This window comes from Astyanax mexicanus, chromosome 12 (assembly GCF_023375975.1).
Source record: "Astyanax mexicanus isolate ESR-SI-001 chromosome 12, AstMex3_surface, whole genome shotgun sequence".
In the NCBI taxonomy this organism is placed as follows: Eukaryota; Metazoa; Chordata; class Actinopteri; order Characiformes; family Acestrorhamphidae; genus Astyanax; species Astyanax mexicanus.
The window spans coordinates 50267295-50286659 of NC_064419.1; the positions used below are offsets into that span (position 1 = coordinate 50267295).

A 19365-nucleotide genomic window follows, 5' to 3' on the forward strand; every position below is an offset into this window, starting at 1 on the left:
TTTATTAAGAGACAAGAAATTCAAGTAATTAACTCTTGATGAGTTCAGCACAGCTGTTAACTGAAAGCCTGAATTCCAGGAGACTCTACCTCATAAAACTGACTGAGAAAATCCAGCAGAAATGTTCAAAACTGATCATCTAAACAAGAGCAGCTGCATTTTTTGAAGAAGGTAAAATATAAAAAAACATATTCTGGTTTGTTTAATATTCATGTTTCATATGTTCTTCTTCATAGTTTGGAAGATGAGTTTAGTATTAGAATCATGGAACATTATCAATAATAAAACGTTTGTCCAAACTTTTGACTGGTACTGTACACTATAACTGTACACTATAAGTATTGAGACTAATACTAAATTACTGTTTACAATGATCAGGGTTCATGCACTTTTAACCAATACATTTAAATTACTTTTTCATTACATTTCCAGGCCTTCAGTGCTAATTGTTATGGCCATACGATTTTTAAAACATCAGTGCAGACATGCACAATAAAAACAAAAATCAACGAAAACTATACTGATAAAAAAAAAAAACATTTCTTTAAGCAATGCTGACACATTCTTTAATAATAATAATATGAGTCAGATCCTGAGAGCTCCACTGTGTAGGGTTAAATTACTGGATTAACTCTGAGCTGATGTATTTTGGTAGCTTAAAACAGCTTTTCTCTGTCAATAAATGGAAACACGTTTGTAGATTGCAAATTTCCATGAATTTACCAAAACTTTCTGGGTATTTCTTTTTTTTCTAAGCTTATCCAGGCCTGGAAATTGCTATTTAAAAGTATTTCCCCCCTTACTGTTCTGTTCTTGCTTTTTGTCATACTTACATTTTTCAGATTATCATACAAACTTTGATATTAAACGAAGAGAAACTGAGTAAATACAAAAAGGTAATTTTAAAGGATTATTTCATTTATTAAAGAGTCACTAAAACCCTAAATCATATCTTTTGAAGTAATAAATCATACCAGTCCTGCTTACATTTTTTATAAACATTTCCTAAACTTTTAAAAATGCTTTAATTGTGGTTTGTGGTTATAATTTCTGCCTCTATAGCGCCCCCACAGGTTCAACTGTGCTTTAGGAGAGGATGATGTTTCTGTGTACTTTGGTCAGTCAATCAATAATCCCGCCCCTCTGCTGACAACGTCCAACCATCTGCGTCTCACCACTATCAGAAGCACACTGCTTAGTCCAATCAGCAGCTCTCCCTTTTGCCCCGCCCCTAAACCCATACATTACCCATTAGTGCTTCCTAAACTAGTCCTCCTATTATTTTTTTTTAGCATTTTTAAATTTTATCTGAGGGTGGAGTCAGCTATAATAATTATAATCTAAAGTAATGTTTGGTGAGGTTTGGTGTAGTTTACCTGTACACAGGTGAGGGCCAGGGTGCGGAGTCTGGGCGTGGTCTCTCCGGTGCGGGACAGCAGGACAGGTAACGTCTGCTCCACACAGTAACTGACCTCTGACCTGCCCAGCTGATGAGACGACACAAACTCACCCAGGATCATCTTCAGCAGCTTCACAGACGCCTGGAACACCTGGACAAGATAAGAGGAAGATGATGCTACTCGTACTGTAACGTTCTTAATGCCAAAACACACGGAATGAAACTTGGGGGGTAGTCCTGCCACACTATAGAGGAGTGATTTAGAACATAAAATTAAAATCAGCGGTTTATTAACATGCGTACAGAAGGCCTGGGGTCATGGTGCTGGGTGGAGTTCTCTGCTGGAGCCGCATTAGCATTAGCCTCTAACCATTTGGCGCTAGCCATTTGGCCCTTCAGAGGTGAGTATTATCAGCTTGTAGTCTGCTGCTAACCCTGACTAGCACTGCTGGAGCAGCATTAGCATTAGCCACTAACCGTGCTAATAGCTAACTCTTTTGTTGTTCAGAGGTGAGTATTATCAGCCTGTAGTCTGCTGCTAACCACGGATATCACTGCTGGAGCAGCATTAGCATTAGCCACTAATTGCAAAGTGTTTTGCTGTGTTTTGCTGGTGTAGAGATGGTGGTAAAATGTTTTGCTGTGTTTTGTTGGTAAAGTGTTTAGCTGGTGTTTTACTGTGTTTTGCTGTGGTTTGTTGGTAAAGTGTTTAGCTGGTGTTTTGCTGTGTTTAGCTGTGGTTTGTTGGTAAAGTGTTTTACTGTGTTTTGCTGGTATAGAGACGGTGGTATCAGCAGTGCAGCGGGGATTGTAAAGTGTTTTGCTGGTGTTTAGCTGTGTTTTGCTGTGTTTTGCTGTGTTTTACTGTGTTTTGCTGGTATAGAGACGGTGGTATCAGCAGTGCAGCGGGGATTGTAAAGTGTTTTGCTGGTGTTTAGCTGTGTTTTGCTGTGTTTTGCTGTGTTTTGCTGTGTTTTACTGTGTTTTGCTGGTATAGAGACGGTGGTATCAGCAGTGCAGCGGGGATTGTAAAGTGTTTTGCTGGTGTTTTGCTGTGTTTTACTGTGTTTTGCTGGTGTAGAGATGGTGGTAAAATGTTTTGCTGTGGTTTGTTGGTAAAGTGTTTTGCTGGTGTTTAGCTGTGTTTTGCTGTGTTTTGCTGGTGTAGAGACGTTGGTAAAGTGTTTAGCTGGTGTTTTGCTGTGTTTTGCTGGTGTAGAGACGTTGGTAAAGTGCTTAGCTGGTGTTTTGCTGTGTTTTGCTGGTGTAGAGACGTTGGTTAAGTGTTTAGCTGGTGTTTGTGTAGCCGTAGGGCCGGAGGGAGAGGGGTTTGGGGATCGGCTCCAGCACTGGGCCGTTATTGTCTCTCTCTGCCGTTTTTAAGAGTTTATGAATGAAGCTCTGAAAGGAGCAGCAGATTTACGGGGTCATATTCCAGGATTCCACTGAAGGAGATTAATCAGAGAGCTGACAGCGGAATAAAGACACAGCAAGCACACAGAAACCTGCTGAAATCTGAGAGAACGCCGAGAGAACATCTACTAGCACATAGAGCTCGTATACTTCCTCACAACTCTCCTAAACATCACAGCTATAAACACTCAAACACCTGAACACGTTTTAAAATGTTCTGCATTAAACTCATCCAAAACAGAAAGTATCATCAAGTGCAAAGAAAACAAGTTCATATTCATAAAGTTTTAAGAGTTCAGAAATAATCAATATTTGGTGGAATAACCCTGGTGGTTTTTAATCACAGTTTTTTTCATGCATCTTGGCATCATGTTCTCCTCCACCAGTCTTACACACTGCTTTTGGATAACTTTATGCTGCTTTACTCCTGGTGTAAAAATTCAAGCAGTTCAGTTTGGTGGTTTGATGGTTTGTGATCATCCATCTTCCTCTTGATTATATTCCAGAGGTTTTCTATTTGGTAAAATCAAAGGATATCACTTTAAAATACGGCTCCTTCACGAAGTGTTTATAAAGAGTTTATAAAGGAATGTATTAAATGGTTATTAATTAGGTTTTAAACCATTAATAATCAATCAGTTACAACACATGAATAGAGAGGGCAACAGTGGCCTACTGTGTACCAAATAGTGTTTCCACATTCATTTGTACTGTTAAACCTCTCTTTCTAGATCTTTCTAGATGTTTATTTTACACTTCTGTTAATAACTTTATTTATTTAACTATAATAACATATTAAATGCCTAAACTGACTTTTTAAAAATTTTTTATATGTTAAAAAAGTTATTTTCTTCTTTCTCTTTATGTGTTTATTAGGTGCTTATTAATGTTTTTAAAGTGTTTACAACTTAATTTACAACTATTATTAAATTCCTTTACAAACTATTTATAAAGGAGCCTTAATTTAAAGTGGTACCAATCAAAGAAACACTTTTAAATGGTCTCTTGATTTTCTAAAGCTTTCCATTTATCTACAGATACAGATAAATATAAATAATACTGATATTTATCAAGTCTGTAGCTCTGATAAATATCAGTATTATTTATATTTATCTTTATATCTGTGGATAAATGGATCAGCAGGTTAATCATTACTCTCTGTATCTGAATGATTGGAGAATCTGCAGCTCTGCTTCATGACCTTGTGTGATCACTGCTCTGTTATTCAGGGGAAGGATATGATGACACTGCCTTGGCCGGTTTCACATTAACTAAAGGTGAAGTTTTCTCACTATTAATCACGTCTAAACTAAAGTAAACTGAGCTGAAGGTCTAAATAAATCCCACAGACAGGAAGAACAGCTCAGGGTCAAATGCTTCCTGCTTTAATAATACCATCAATAAATCAATATTCACATAATATTACTTTAATATTTAGAAAGTCAGACTCAGCGCAGCAACACTAGGCAGCTGATGCACTCTGAGGAAAAGTGCTGGATCTTCTGTAATAATGATAAAACAACAAAAAAACAGCCAAAACTTTCGCAATTATTCACTCAAAAAAAGACGAATGGGATTACGCCACTAATCCACAGTTCATAAAACATCCCCTTATCCTCCAGACCAGATTAGAATATATTAAAAGGAATTATATAGAATATATTAGTACCATAGCCTGAAAGGTAACATTAACTGACATTAAAATTCTAATAATAATGATAATAATTATACCTTTTTATTTATAATGCATTTCACATTTTAAGGAAATCCCACAGTGCTAAGATTCTGCATGTTTTATTTGGTAGCTGGAGAACCAAGTGAATTATGACTGATAAACAGCAACTTTAATACTTTAATTCCAAACTGCTCCAACTGATTCAGACTAAAGAAACCAACAACAGATGTGAAAACGCTTTTTTACCATAATTCATACACCTTTCACAAGGTAAAATTCAAGAAGTTTTGGGTCCATTTTCACGTTTTCAGTTGTGTAAAAACAGTGAATTTAAGTTAAGCATTAAGGTGTAATTGCATTTCTGTTGAGTCAGACATACTTAATTTTAATGAGTTGGCCCAACTATTATATACATTTAAACTGAGATTTGAGTTGAACCAACTTATAATAATAACTGAGTTTAGTCTGTTTTGTCATTACCAGCTTCTTTTTTATTGGCTTCTGGCAAAATCTATTTGCATACTGAGTGGGTGTGTCCAACAGTTTCTGACAGACACTCACCATCAGTGTGTAGTGATTCTTGTACAGTAGATCATATATCATGATTAGCGGTTTAGCCTCTGTGTTGTTTTAGGCTGTAAGAACAAACATCGTTTTTCTGAGCTGATATAGTAACTCTCTATTGGCTGTGCTCTCAATACTGTTCACTCTATTATAGCTCATTTATGTGAATTAATGATTTATGCTGATGTTGTTTGAGTTATTAAACTTAAATGGTTTAAGGCAATCAGTTTCCTCAAATCGTTTGAGTTTATTTAAAGGTCACCTTCCGTCGTTTTTTCTTTCATTTTAAAATGTCTAGTTGTGGTCTCTAGTATGAATGAATGACATGTGAGCTGTTTTTGTAAAAAAGAAAGTGCTCAGGTGTCTCTGTATAGCTCTTTTTTAATGGACTGTTTTAGGGGTGTGTCCAAAATGACCGGATTCCAGCTTTGCTCATGAATATTCATACATGCAAACAGCATGCAAATATCTCTCCTCTGATTGGCTAGGAGCACTGCGACGCCCCTCCACCGCTCTGCCGCTCACTGCCTCCCACCTCCTAACTGATGAGCGGTGATGTTGCGTCGCTTCAGCTCCGCCTCTGGGAGTTTCTCGAGCCAAGGTGGGCTGGTCTGTGAGTTTCTGTCTACGTAGGCAGAAAGATAATTCAAAATTCACCCGTTTTTCGGAGGGGGGGAGGGGGGATTTCTTTGCTTAGCTCCTGCAGACAATGGGGGCTGCAAAACAGTTTAATGTGCAGGTGTACACATTCAACTCGGAGAGACCTACTGTATTCCACAAAAAACAAGAAAAATCGGATTTTCGCGGAAGGTGACCTTTAACTCGTCAGGTTTTACAGTGCAATTGGAAAAAAAAGATGTGTGTTACTTACAGACGAGACTTTATCTGAGAGAGCTCTCCTGCAGAGGAAGATCGCTGCTCTCATCAGACTCCTCAGTTCTGCTTTAGACAATCCTGGAGGAACTTCAGCCAGTCTCTTACACACCGCCAGCAGAGCATCCTCTCTACAGGACCAGGTCTTAGAGTACGCCCCCGACACCTGAGGAGAAGAAGGAAACAAAATTATTATTTAAAATTGTGAAATACAAAATGAATGGAAAGTTTTGGTAAATATGGTCAGTCTTACACACTGCTTTTGGATAACTTTATGCTGCTTTACTCCTGGTGTAAAAATTCAAGCAGGTCAGTTTGGTGGTTTGATGGTTTGTGATCATCCATCTTCCTCTTGATTATATTCCAGAGGTTTTCAATTTGGTAAAATCAAAGAAACTCAACAAAATCCAATTCTGGAATCTTCAATTTTTAAATGTTATTCTTATGACTGAAATGAATAAAAGTCAAGGAATTTCACATTAAAAGCTTATTCACTCATGTTCTGGTAAATTATTCAGAACATGAGTTACTGCAGGTACACTATCTGTAAGGTAAAACACCTGTGCACCGTGCAGCTTAATTTAGAGCGCATCAGTGTGTCTTTGCTATCGTAACGACGGGAAAAGTACACCTTGCACGGCTCAATTAATCTCTTAATTAATGATGGTTAATTAATTTTGGGTGTAATGTGAAATAAACCAATCAGAGTGTCTCTTGCTCATCATTCTCTTTAAGAGTAGAACCAGGTGAGCTCTGTCTTTGGTGGATTGCTATTGTAACGGTGCAGCTACCTGGACGTGTTCAACAAACTCTTCTCAGCAGAGGAAACTGAGCTGCTGGTTGACGCTGTGAAGGAGCTCCAGCAGCTCATTTTATTTCAGTACTGTGTTTATTGTTGGTGTAAAGTCCGGATCGGGGAGGGTTAATCTCACCACGGCGTCTCCGTAGATCTCGAGGGGGAGGCTGGCCTCTCTCTGGGTTTTCTCTGAGAGCGGTTCTGGTTCTCCGGAGGTTCTCGGACTCTGCGGGGAGCTCGGGCTTGGGTTCTGGTTTGGGTTCTGGTTCTGGTTCTGCAGGGTCGGTGAGAGCTCAGGCTGGGTCTGGTCTCCTGATCTCCTCCTCAGTGCAGGTAAAGGTCTCTCATCATACGACAGGTAACTTACCTGAGGAAACATGAGGCATAATCCATATACTGATCAAACACACACTACACACCTGCCTCTATTACACTAAAGGGTTAATAAAAATAGTCGTTATAGAATCCCAGGTATGATGTTGCTGCAAAAAGTTCCAAGGTGTTGCTAGATGGTTGCTAAGGTGTTGTTATAGTTTCCGTGGTGGATGCTATGGTGTTGCCATGTGGTTGCTATGGTATTTTTGGTGGATGCTAAGATGTTGCTAAGTAGTTGCTAAGATGTTGGGATCTGTGGTGTATGCTATGGTGTTGCTAAGTAGTTGCTAGGTTGTTGTTATAGTATCTGTAGTGGTTGCAATGGTGTTGCTATGCGGTTGCTAATATGTTGCAAAGAGGTTGCTAAGATGTTGTGATCTGTGGTAGACGCTATGGTGTAGTTGCTAAGGTGTAGTGATAGTATCTGTAGTGGTTGCTGTGGTGTTGCTATGCACTTGCTAGGATGTTGCTAGGAGGTTTATAAGATGTTGGGATCTGTTGTGGTTGCTATGGTGTTGCTATGGTGTTGTTTATGGTGGTTGCTATTATGTTGCTATAGTGTTTGTGGTGGTTGTAATGGTGTTTCTAAGAGATTGCTAGGAGGTTGCTAAAATGTTGGGATCTAAGGTGTTGCAAAGTAGTTGATATAATGTTGCTTTGGTGTTTGTGGTGGTTGCTAATGCCATTGCTATGGTGTTCCTATGATGTTGCTATGGTGTTGCTATGGTTTTTGTGGTGGTTGTTGTGCTGTTTGTGATGGTTTCTATGGTGTTGCTAGGTGGTTGCTAAGGTGTTGCTTTGCTATGGTGGTCGATGGGTGGTTGCTAAGGTGTTGCTAAGTGTTTGGTAGGTGATTGTTAATGTGTTGCTATGGTATCTGTGTTTGTTGCTACGGTGTTCTTCCCTACTACCGTAATTCACGATTCAGACATGCACTCCCAACTTTTACGCAGATTTATCTTTATCTCCAGGAAACATGTTACTTTTGTATTGCTTTTTTTATTTAAACGCGATATTTATTTTAAATCTGTGGTTATTATGATTACTGTAACTGTGATGATTTTTGTTGCTCTAAGAGTGTGTGTGATCCTCGTGGGCGGAGCTCCGTCACTGTGTATAAATAGCTGTGGGAACCCGGTTCTGAGTGATGCTGAGTAATGGAGGGTTTATCAGTCAGATGATGTTGGGTAAATATAAACACTGAGGGGAAACAGGAAGCAGTGAACGCGTGAGACTCACGTCAGCGTGAGGAAGGTGCGGCGGAGGTGAGGGTGGGGTTGGGTGGGGTTGCTGGGGGCTGGGTTTTTTTAGGGTAATCTGATCCTCCTGCTGATCCGGTTTCTTCTTCTTTGGTGATTCAGAAAGACGAGATTCGTCTCGGAGCGAGGGGACGTTCGGGGAGGGGACGCCGCTGTCCTGCACGTCCTCCACCGTCCTCCGGATCTGTAACTAAAAACCAGCAGCGTTAGATACAGTTACAGTACAGATAAACTGAATATATCATCACCGGATCTACAAATCTCTCTGCAGGAATGAAGGATATCAGATTTTTCACATTTAAAATTTTCCCAAAAATCATCAGAGCTCCTTATAATCGGTGCTCCTTATGTATGAATTCTATCAGTCAGGTATTAAGGAGCAGTAAAGACACTCCGCTGAAGTACAGAGTTATACAGGAGTTTCAATTTAGATAGATAGATAGATAGATACTTTATTTATCCCGAAGGAAATTTAGTTCTAGAAAGTTTAGTTCTCCAGCACCAAGACTGGAGCCGCATTAGCATTAGCTGCTAACCACAGCGCTAAGCATTAGCTCTTTCACCGTTCAGAGGTGAGTATTATCAGCCTGTAGCCTGCAGCTAACCCCAGCTAGCACTGCTGGAGCAGTTTTAGCATTAGCATTTGCTGCTAACCACTGCGCTAAGTGCTAGCTCTTTCTCTATTCAGAGGTGAGTATTATCAGTCTGTAGCCTGCTGATAAACCCGGCTAGCACTGCTGGAGCAGCATTAGCATTAGCTGCTAACCACAGCGCTAAGCTGGAGCGTACAGGGGGGGATCTGCTGGAGATATACGCTGTAGATCAGCTACAGGATATGCTGGTGTTTATGGGAAATGAATGGATGGATGTGGAGATGGGGGTGGATGAGCAGACAGTGTGTTATAGAGGGATAAATGGGTAATTCAGGTGGATGAATGGTGGAGGGGGTTATGTTACCTGTGTGATGTCGAGCAGGTCGTGTAGTTGGAGTTGTTGGTAGACTCTGAGTCTGTACGCCTCCATCTGTTCTTTCTTCTCCTTCGCCGTGTCGTAATCTTCCCTCTCTATAGCACTGTGCTTCTCCACATCATACCTGCCCAGACGCTCGCCCACCTGAACACACACACACACACAAATACACACACACACACACAAATACACACACACACACACAGTTAACCCTCTGAACTGTAGGCTGTTTTAGTGAGTTTTTTATTCTTCGTTTTTGTTTTCAGTTCTTCTTTCAGGTCTTATAACACAGTAATTATATCAGACAGACACATGCCCTGATCTCTTTTACTCCAGAAGACATACGGCTGCTCCAAAATATCATCATTTAAAATGTAAAAGGAAGCAGAATTGATATATTTTCCTGAAACTGATCATGTTTTGCTCTAAATTTTACCAAAAACACCTGTTTTTTTTTTGTTTTTACTTATTTTTGAATGTATAGACTTTAAATATATTCACACCTAAGATATCTTTTCAAAAATGGTGTATAGATTAGAGTGTTTATGGAGTTGAAATCATAAGAATATTGATGATATATACTTCATTACATGGCTTATTAATTGTTACTTTGATAAAATACATGGAGAAACAGCATCAGACGGAGTTATTTATCTTAATAATCAATAATCACACCTCTAGGATACATGTAGATACTAACAACCTGACACTCAGAGCAGCCTATGAACTTTCAGTGTAAAAATGTGCAAGTAAAATAAAAACTATATAAAGTAGTGCGCACACCATACCTAGTGTTAGTTTGAGTAAAGCAGGTAGTTTCACACTTTTCCTGTGGACACATTTGAGTCTTTATTTACTGATATTATTTGGTTTGAAACATCATATAAATATGTTTGAAGCACTAAAGGTAAATAATATTGGTTGGGGAAGGAGATTTTTCACTTTTTTAGGTGTTTTTCTCTCAATGGGGTAGATTTAGCTTTACTGTACTGGGATGTGATCACTATTTGTAGAAAGAGTAAGCTCCGCCCTTTCTAACCATATATGGATTATGTTTATGTGTGAGGGGATTCCTGAGTAATTTAGCTGAGAACACAAGGTGAGATTTTGGATGGTAAATCCGTCTGTAGGGTTTAAAGGGTTAAAGGGGACGAAGCTTAGCTGTAGATTCCTTTAGGAAATTGTTCCAAAATCATTTAAAGAATGTTATTTAAATAAGATAAGGACAAGTTTTATTTATTAAATTTATCTCAAAATATTAAACCTCACAGCTCTACAGTACAACTGATAAGCAGGCAAACATTTCAGTCATACTTTACATTCTGTGGTTAATATTTATCTGAATTATCTGGATTACATTCACATTTTATATCCTGAGAAATGTAAGGCAACAGATAAGTACTGCCAATAGAATAGGACTCCACGGAGCAGATAAATGAAAATTAACCTACTAGCTTCATACCTAGAGGGGTATAAATTAGGGCTGGCTGATGCAGTCCTAAAATAATATCGATAATTTCGATAAAAAAAAATTACTACTGCAACTAAATAAAAATAAGTTTGTTTTATGTAGTATAAATAAAACAGTATTTTTAAACATTTGGTAAAACGAAAAATTCGCATTTGCATTTGTCCATATTGTAAACAGTTATTTACCATGAGTCTGTTATTCTATAAAAATAATAATGTAACAAAAAAAATGAACAAAAATGTAAAGCTAATGTAACTGCAAAAATCGACCACCAAAGAAAAGCGCAGCATATTTATTGCATTTATACAAACTGCAAATAAACATAAATAAATACAGTAAATAGCTAAATTATTTCAAAATAGACTGCCTTCAATAATACAGCTATATCACTATATGAAGTTTTTTATTGTGTCAATTTATTTTTTTTATAATAGGCCTGTCACAATAATTACATTATCGACTTATCGTTCAATAAATGGACATTATCTCAATCATTTTAATAATTGTGATATCGTCCATTGTGTTTGCACTTACAAAATGAACTTACATATATTGTGAATGTGACCATGACCCACTAGCGCAGACGTACTGAGAGACACAGACATAGAGAGTAAACTTAAAACTTAAAACAAACCTTTTTTTTATAGGAAAAATGGAACAATCAACACCCAAAACAAAACTTTAAAAAATATACTAACGGCCCAGAGCAGCTCTACTCACTTAACTCTAGTGTTTCTTAGGTTTGTTTTGCCTCAGCCTTCCTCGTACCATCAGTGTATCTCTCGAGTGACAGCTAAGGCAGGCTCTTTATACCGGTCCAACGTGTGCCAGCTGGGACAGACCGGGGCTGCATGTCATGGTGTGGGGCAGACCCATGATTCCCCCACGATACACATTGCACTTTGCAATGTGTATATATATTATTAATGACTATAAACTACTTTGGTTCAAGCTGGGAACTTTTCAGGTTCCAGAATTAAGTCCGTGAACAATACCTTTTGTTCATGATATTATGTTGTCATTATATCAGTGCCATTGAATGGTCTTAAAATGCCAACAATATTGTTTATCGCAATAATTCATGGGACAATATATCGTTTGCAAAAAATGTTTACTGTGACAACCCTCTCAATCTCATCTTATATCCGGCATAGAGGAAGCAACAGGATATAAACTAGAGACTACAGAACAGTTTTACCCCAAATAAACACATTTGTTACCCTTTCACTCTAAAATATCATCACTACATTCACACAGATAAAGATTCACTGTGTAAAGATGAAACTGTACCTTCTGTAGATCAGCGATGGCCTGTTTGAGTTTTTTGGCCAGGTCGTATCTCTCTAATCGCACCATGTCCTGCTTTTTGTCATCCAGAAGGCGAATGATATGGGCAACCTCGGGGTCCTGATACATATCAAACGCCAAATCATCCAGAGGAGAGATAGACTCGTACTTAGACCTGTTACAAACAGAGAACAACATCACTGAAAAAACTTTTTTACTACATAGTGAATGAATAGTGAAGTGATCTATCAGATTATAAAGGAACACATAATGAATCATGTAGTAACTTAAAAACAGTGTTAAACAAACCTAAATACTCTGTGAAGTATTTAGATGCTCTTATCTGGGGAGCTGTTAACTTGCATCCTGATGAGTGCCAGTTCCATCATTATAACTCACCCCGTGTATGAGCTGTCCAGTGCTGAGCTGTGCTGAGTACTGCTGAGATACTGCTCAATCAGCTGATCTCTGCTGGACTGCAGAAAAGAAAGAGGTACCATAAATTAAAATATATCATAACAGCACATCTGTGTCCACCAGTGCGACTATAACCATAACTAATATTTCTAACATAATACAGTCCCATAACTATATCTGTAATTTTAAAATCATACAATGATACAACAAATAAAATGCATTTTTAAAAAAGCAAAAACAAAAACTCTCTACCTCAGAACTCTACACTATCTCCATCACTAGCTTTATTATGTGTTGTGAACAGTCTGCGGTGTAAAGATCTCCCTCTGTTGCTGAATGTGTGTAGTGCAGTTTGAGTTTTGTGTTAAATAGTCATGCACAGTGTGTAATGCAGTTTTCTGTGTAATAGTGATGACTGCACAGCTCTCTCTCTCTCTGTGTTCTGTGTGAGTTTACTCATATTAATTACATGCACATTTATAGTGCAGCTCTATTGTGCAGCTTATTCTACTGTTTCTGTACAGAGAGAGAGAGATTACCACAACAATACACACACACACACACACACACACACAGAAAGAGAATATGAAACCAGAGCTGAGAGAGAGAGAGAGCTTTGGCAACAGTTGTTATTTGCAGTTCATGCCAATAAAGCCATTTGAATTTGAATTTGAATTTGAGAGACAGACAGACAGACAGACAGACAGAAAGAGAGACTGGAACGCTATCAGGTCCTAAAACAGAGTATAAATTAGAAGAATATCTCCTGACTGTTAGAAAAGCAGAGACAGATCCTGACCTAGTACAGACTCAGTGATTACAGCCTGACTGTAGAGAGACAGGTGTAAAAGAAAGAGAGAGAGAGAAAGAAAGAGAGAGAGAGAGAGAGAGAGAGAGAGAGAGAGAGAAAGAGAGAGAGAAAGAAAGAAAGAAAGAGAGAGATAGAGAGAGAGAAAGAGAGAGAAAAAAGAGAGAGAGATAGAAAGAGAGAGAGAGAGAGAGAGAGAGAGAGAATGAGAGGAAGAATATAAGAGATGGAGAGAGAGAGAGGGATTAGAGAAATAATGAAAAAGCGAGAGAGTGAGAAAAAGGGGGGGAGACAGATAGAGAGAGCATGGAATTAGAGGAAGAGAGAAAGAAAAAAAGAATGAGAGAGAGAGGAGAGAGAGAGAAAGAGAGAATGAGAGAAAGAGAAAAAAATGAGAGATAGAGCAGAGAGAGAGAGAGAAAGGGAGAATCACTACATGATTCATTATGTGTTCCTTCATAGTCTGATAGATCATTTCACTATTCATTTACTATGTAGGAAAAAAAATAGATGAAATAAAAACATTACATTTGGCAGGTACTCTAATTGTAATACTTATATATATATATATATATATATATACGTATATATATATATATATATGAGTGAGTATTTGCTTTGTGATAGAGATTTTTGCACTAAAATAAATGAACAGTAACTCTGATCCCTCTTTAAACTGTTAAACACTGTAATCTTCAGTAATCTAAAGCACATATCCCCCTCTGGTGGCGCGGAGGTGTATTACAACAACAACAACAACAATAACACAAACACACTGAATTTAGCTTTACTTACAATTGGACTCACATCACTGAAATCCACAGAGTCTCCCAGAATATTAATCGCCACCAGAGCAACCTGCAATACAAGAGTGAATATATAAGAGGAATATAAGAGAATATAAGAGATAATGTAAAAACTAAATAAAAAGACACTATATTGTTTATTAAAGGTATTTAATACCTGATTATAGAGGTTGTATTGATTGGCGTGGTTTCGGTGAAAGGTGAGTTTCAGGTACGTCCCCACGGCGTCTACATGCACAGACTTCAGCTCTCGCGCTCGGAGACCCGTCTTCTCGTTATTAGAGAGAGACACGTACCTGCAGAACAACCAGCTTCAGAACCAGAACACAATCCTGTACAAACTGGAGAATTCCACACAGATACATATAGATACAACATTTATACTTATATTTATCAGCTGATTAATGAGCTCTATAGCCTGATTACATAATATTTTATAGGAATTCAGCAAATATTTGGCTGAATAAAATAAAAATAGTAATAAAAAATAGAAAAGTGCATTTCCTGAAGGAAAAGCAGGATGGTTGCCCAGCTAATATGGCTCCCACTGTTCACTATGGTCATTGCCATGTTGTTTCTAAGTGGTTGCTAAGGTGTTGCAAGGTGGTTGCTAAGGAGTTGCTATGGCATCTGTGCCACTGCTGTGTTGTTGCTGGGTGGTTTCTAAGGTGTTGCTGTGGTATCCGTTGTGTTTGCTAGGCGGTTGCTAAGGTGTTGCTAGGTGGTTGCTAAGGTGTTGCTATGGTATTTGTGGCACTGCTGTATTGTTGCTGGGTGGTTTCTAAGGTGTTGCTGTGGTATCCGTTGTGGTTGCTAGGCAGTTGCTAAGGTGTTGCTATGGTATCTGTTAGTGATGCTACCCTTGAACCTGAAGCTTCGAGGCGTGTGTTGAAAAAACGACACGCATTGGTTCGAATCACTGAGCCGATGCTTGATTCGTTCTACAAAGATCACGTGACCAATGACGTCCGAAGCTTCATTTCGGCACACAACCACGTGACTGCTTCAGGGAAAGATTCAAAAGCGGCAAATCCTGGCGCGCAGTTCGAGGGTTGTTAGCGGAGATACAGATACAGAGAGCGAGAGAGCGAGAGAGCGAGAGCGAGAGAGAGAGAGAGAGAGAGAGAGAGAGAGAGAGAGATAGATAGATAGATAGATAGATAGATAGATAGATAGATAGATAGATAGATAGATAGATAGATAGATAGATAAGATAAGATATAGATAGGTCATATATAGATAGATAGATAAGATATAGATAGTAGATAATAAAATATTAGAATGGAACCAGTAAGAAAAAGAGGCCGTTCTGAAGTTTGGGAACACTTTGAACTTTTGCCATCAAATAAGGTAGAAAATTATTATTTAGAAAATATAAACTTTGAAAGAAAACTATGCCTTTTAGACATATGGCATTTTATTAGTTCTGTAAGAGTGTACAATAATTATATATATATATATATATATATATATATATATACATATATATCCTCATAGTTCAATGTGTGTACTGTCATGGCATACATCCAGTAAAAGTGTTGCCTTATGACAACATATTTTGAAATAACCAACTGAACCCCAGCACTGTGGAAAAAAATTTATTCCTAAATAAAAACTAAATTACACATGTACATAACCACGTCCATTAAATATGTGCCCCCTGCCCCTTACACAAGCACCTTCACCTTTATGAGCATACATTTCTTTCATCAAATTCTTCCATATCCCCCATGCAGCATATCTACATGAGCCTTGCCCATGGAAAAATAGGCAATGGACTATTGATACATGTAAACATGTTACAAACCCTGCTTGGAAAGATGTGAATAATAGTGAATAATATAATTTTAAAATTTGGTATATTAACAGATTAATAACATGGTGAAGGGAAAAAAGCAACAATGTGAATGCAATTAGAATTACAAGTGTAGTTTCTCCAGTGTGCCTTATCAAGGTACATTCTAATTGTATTATATATTAATTAAAAATATATTACAGTTATGTCTTTTAATATAATGCATTAAATTATCCAGACATCAAAGTATTCTTCCATTTCCTTTTTTCAGTTTTTATTTAAACCTCAAATGTCATGTAAATGCACTGGAACAGGTTTAAAAACTGTAAAAAGACAAAAAAAACGCCCCTCGTCCTTTAAATACACAAAGCACTTTCAGGTTTTGCCCACCAGGTGCCTCTGATGTCCACTGTGTTATGAAGCTCCGAGTAATTAACCTTTTTTCGATACAATTAGGAAAAAGGCTTCAGTGCTTCAGAAAGCCTCGGTTTGCCATCACTAGTATCTGTGGTGGTTTCAATGGTGTTGCTAACGTGTTGCTATGGTATCTGTGGCACTGCTGTGTGGTTGCTAGGTGGTTTCTAAGGTGCTGCTATGGTATACGTTGTGGTTGCTAAGTGGTTGCAAGGTGGTTGCTAAGGTGTTGCTATGGCATCTGTGGCAACTGCTGTGTTGTTGCTAGGTGGTTTCTAAGGTGTTGCTGTGGTCTTTTGTTTCAGCCAAATCTTTTTATGTTTGCTTTGTTCTGTTTTGATCTCAGCAAACATCTTTTTTAATATAAATTTTTCTAATAGCTAGATGATAAACAAGAAACAGTTTGTAAGAGATCGGACAGCTCGCAGGGGTTTTTTTTGGATTTAAATAAAATTTAAGAGACGCCTGTGCCGACCAGCATGACAATGGGTGTGTACCCACCCAGAAAAAAACAGCACAATCTACTCTCTCTCAGACTCCGGCTGCTGATGGAGACGTGGCCGTAGTGTCTACATTTGAGAGAGTTTCAGATTTTTTCAGTCTGGATCAAACCACAAAAACCTAGTCCAACTAAAAGAGGGTGTCTCAGTTTGGATCAACTGAACCAGAGTGACGCTATCATCACTTATTAAACAATAGAAGAAGAAAAAGAAGCGGTGTTGTGCTGAAATCTGTCTCCCCTTGGGCCGGAATAACCAGATTAAACACAGAACAGAACACAGTGTAACACATGAAGCTCATGCTCTGACCCGAGTCTGCGGAGCTGCTGGGAGTTCTGGGGTGAGGCGGGTTCTGGGAGCCGGTCTCCGATGTGGAACTCCACTTTGGCTGAGATCAGGTACTGGTGGGCCAGCAGCTGCAGCTTCTTAACGTGGCACCTCTCCACCATCTGCAGGGTGATCTCTTGTGGGAACGGACAGAACCTGTACCAGAACAGAACCAACAACCCAGAGCTGAGACCAGGTTCAGAACCCCAACTCTGTATTCAGTTCACTCAATGTTTTATATGGGTGTAAACTGTGAAGCTGCTAGTTTGCTTGGTTTTATTTATAATATACTCTAATAAACTGTAATAAACTGTAATATACAGTAATGCTGAGAGTGGGGTGGTTTACCTGGCTGATCTCCAGCCGCTGACGGTGGGGGCGTGGATCATCAGCTCCTTGGCACTGTAATTCTCTTCATGGCCAGACCAGCTGACCACAGTGAATCCTATCTTACGTGGCATCCTGCCCCGACCTGCAGCACAGAGGAGAGTGTGGGTCAACATCAGAAAACATAAAATAAAGACTCTATAATAATTGGTCTCATTTGTTTAAATAAACATTATTATTCTCATTCTAAAATCATTGTATGCCATTGACACAATGATACTCACTGTGTGTGCGAGTGTATGTGTAAGTGTTTGTTTGTGTTAGTTTTGTGAGTGTTTGCATGTGTGAGTGAGTGAGTGTAAGTGTCTATTGTATATGTGTTTCTGTGTGCATGTGTTTGCGTCTGTCTGTTCGTATGCCTGTGTTTGTTTGTGTGTGTGTGTGTGTATTTGTGAGTTTGTATGCCTTTATTTGTATGAGTGAGTGTTTGTATGCCTGTTTTTCTATGTGAGCGTGTGTATAATTTATAAGTTTGTATGCCAGTATTTGTATGTGAGTGTGTGTGTGAGTTTGTATATCTGTATTTGTATGTGTGTTCGTGTTTATGTGTGTTTGCGTCTGTATGAGTGTGTGAGTGAGTGTTTGTGTCTATTTGTTTGTCTTTCTGTACGCATGTTTGTGTGAGTTTGTATGCCTGCATTTGTATGTGTGTGTGTGTGTGTGTGTGTGTGTGTGTGTGTGTGTGTGTGTGTGTGTGTGTGTGTGTGTGTGAGTTTGTATGCCTTTATTTGTATGTGTTTGTGTGAGTGCTTGTTTGCCTGTATGAGTGTGAGATTGTATACCTGTATTTGTATAAGAGTGTGTCTGTATTTGTGTTAGAATGTGTGTTTATAAGTGTTTAAGTGTTTATGTGTGAGAGTGTGAGTCTGTGTGTTTGTGTGTTTGTGTGTGTGTGTGTGTGTGTGTATCTGGAGTTCTGGCTAAGTTAGTGTTTTGTTTTTGCTGCCAAGTTGTTCAGACGTTGTTAAGTCGGTGTTTTAGTAACCAGCACAAACAGCAGCTCCCAGCCAGCTTCTGCCCTTATACTTATATTACAGTACATTAGTTAAATTACAGTTTATAACAGTTTGTAACATTATTACAGTATATATCAGTATATATCAGTATATAACAGTGTATAACAGCAGGTTTAGGAGCTGCTCTCTGGATTATCTCTACAGAAACGCTGAACGAGCTTTACTAGCTTTAGCTAAACCGGGTATAAATCCACACACAGCAGCTAACTACAGCGCTAACACCGCTAATATTCACTCCAGAACCCCTCTATAATACAGTACAGATGCTCAGTGTGAGACTGTGAGCTGAATTCACAGAGAAATTAGAGAATTTAAACATTATTTACCCCAAAAATCCACAAACAGCCTGTTCCCCCTCTCACCTCCATAACCAACTGCCTGACAACTGTTGCCGTGCCCTGCGCATGCGCGCTTCGAAAGGGATTCTGGTACTTGTATTTTTTGTGTTTACTTTACGTTTTACTTTAATAATCAGAAATATTTAAGATTATTAATCATTTTTGGGCCAGTGAATCAACCTTATTATGATACTAACAAAATATAACATTTTATATGAAAAGGAACATATCTTCTCAAGAGATTTAATTAGTTTTAAGTCCTCTATATACTAAATGTGTGAAGAAAAAAGATTCACAAAGATTCATTTAGCATTACCTCTTCTAGGTTTATATATAAATACTTTCTATTTCAATTTTATGTTTTTTGTATTATTTGTCTGTTTTACAGTTTCTAATCAATAATAATAATAATAATAATAATAATAATAATAATAATAATAAACCATTTGTAATCCTACTGGAAATCCTAAAATATA

General features: G+C 38.2%; 1 protein-coding gene across 1 annotated transcript in view; it reads right to left on the reverse strand.

Moving 5' to 3' along the window:
• Positions 1–18939, reverse strand: part of cep104 (centrosomal protein 104) — a 43178-nt gene extending 24239 nt beyond the window's left edge. Inside the window, exons 1-12 of the mRNA XM_049485601.1 lie at positions 18878–18939; positions 17497–17620; positions 17131–17304; positions 14270–14408; positions 14102–14164; positions 12481–12557; positions 12085–12256; positions 9312–9467; positions 8335–8544; positions 6857–7087; positions 5923–6090; positions 1377–1550 (exon numbers count right to left, since the gene is read on the reverse strand). Coding sequence (XP_049341558.1) covers positions 1377–1550; positions 5923–6090; positions 6857–7087; positions 8335–8544; positions 9312–9467; positions 12085–12256; positions 12481–12557; positions 14102–14164; positions 14270–14408; positions 17131–17304; positions 17497–17609 — 1677 coding nt within the window. The 5' untranslated portion in view covers positions 17610–17620; positions 18878–18939. The remainder of the gene's footprint in view (positions 1–1376; positions 1551–5922; positions 6091–6856; positions 7088–8334; positions 8545–9311; positions 9468–12084; positions 12257–12480; positions 12558–14101; positions 14165–14269; positions 14409–17130; positions 17305–17496; positions 17621–18877) is intronic.
• Between the last annotated feature and the right edge of the window lie 426 nt (positions 18940–19365).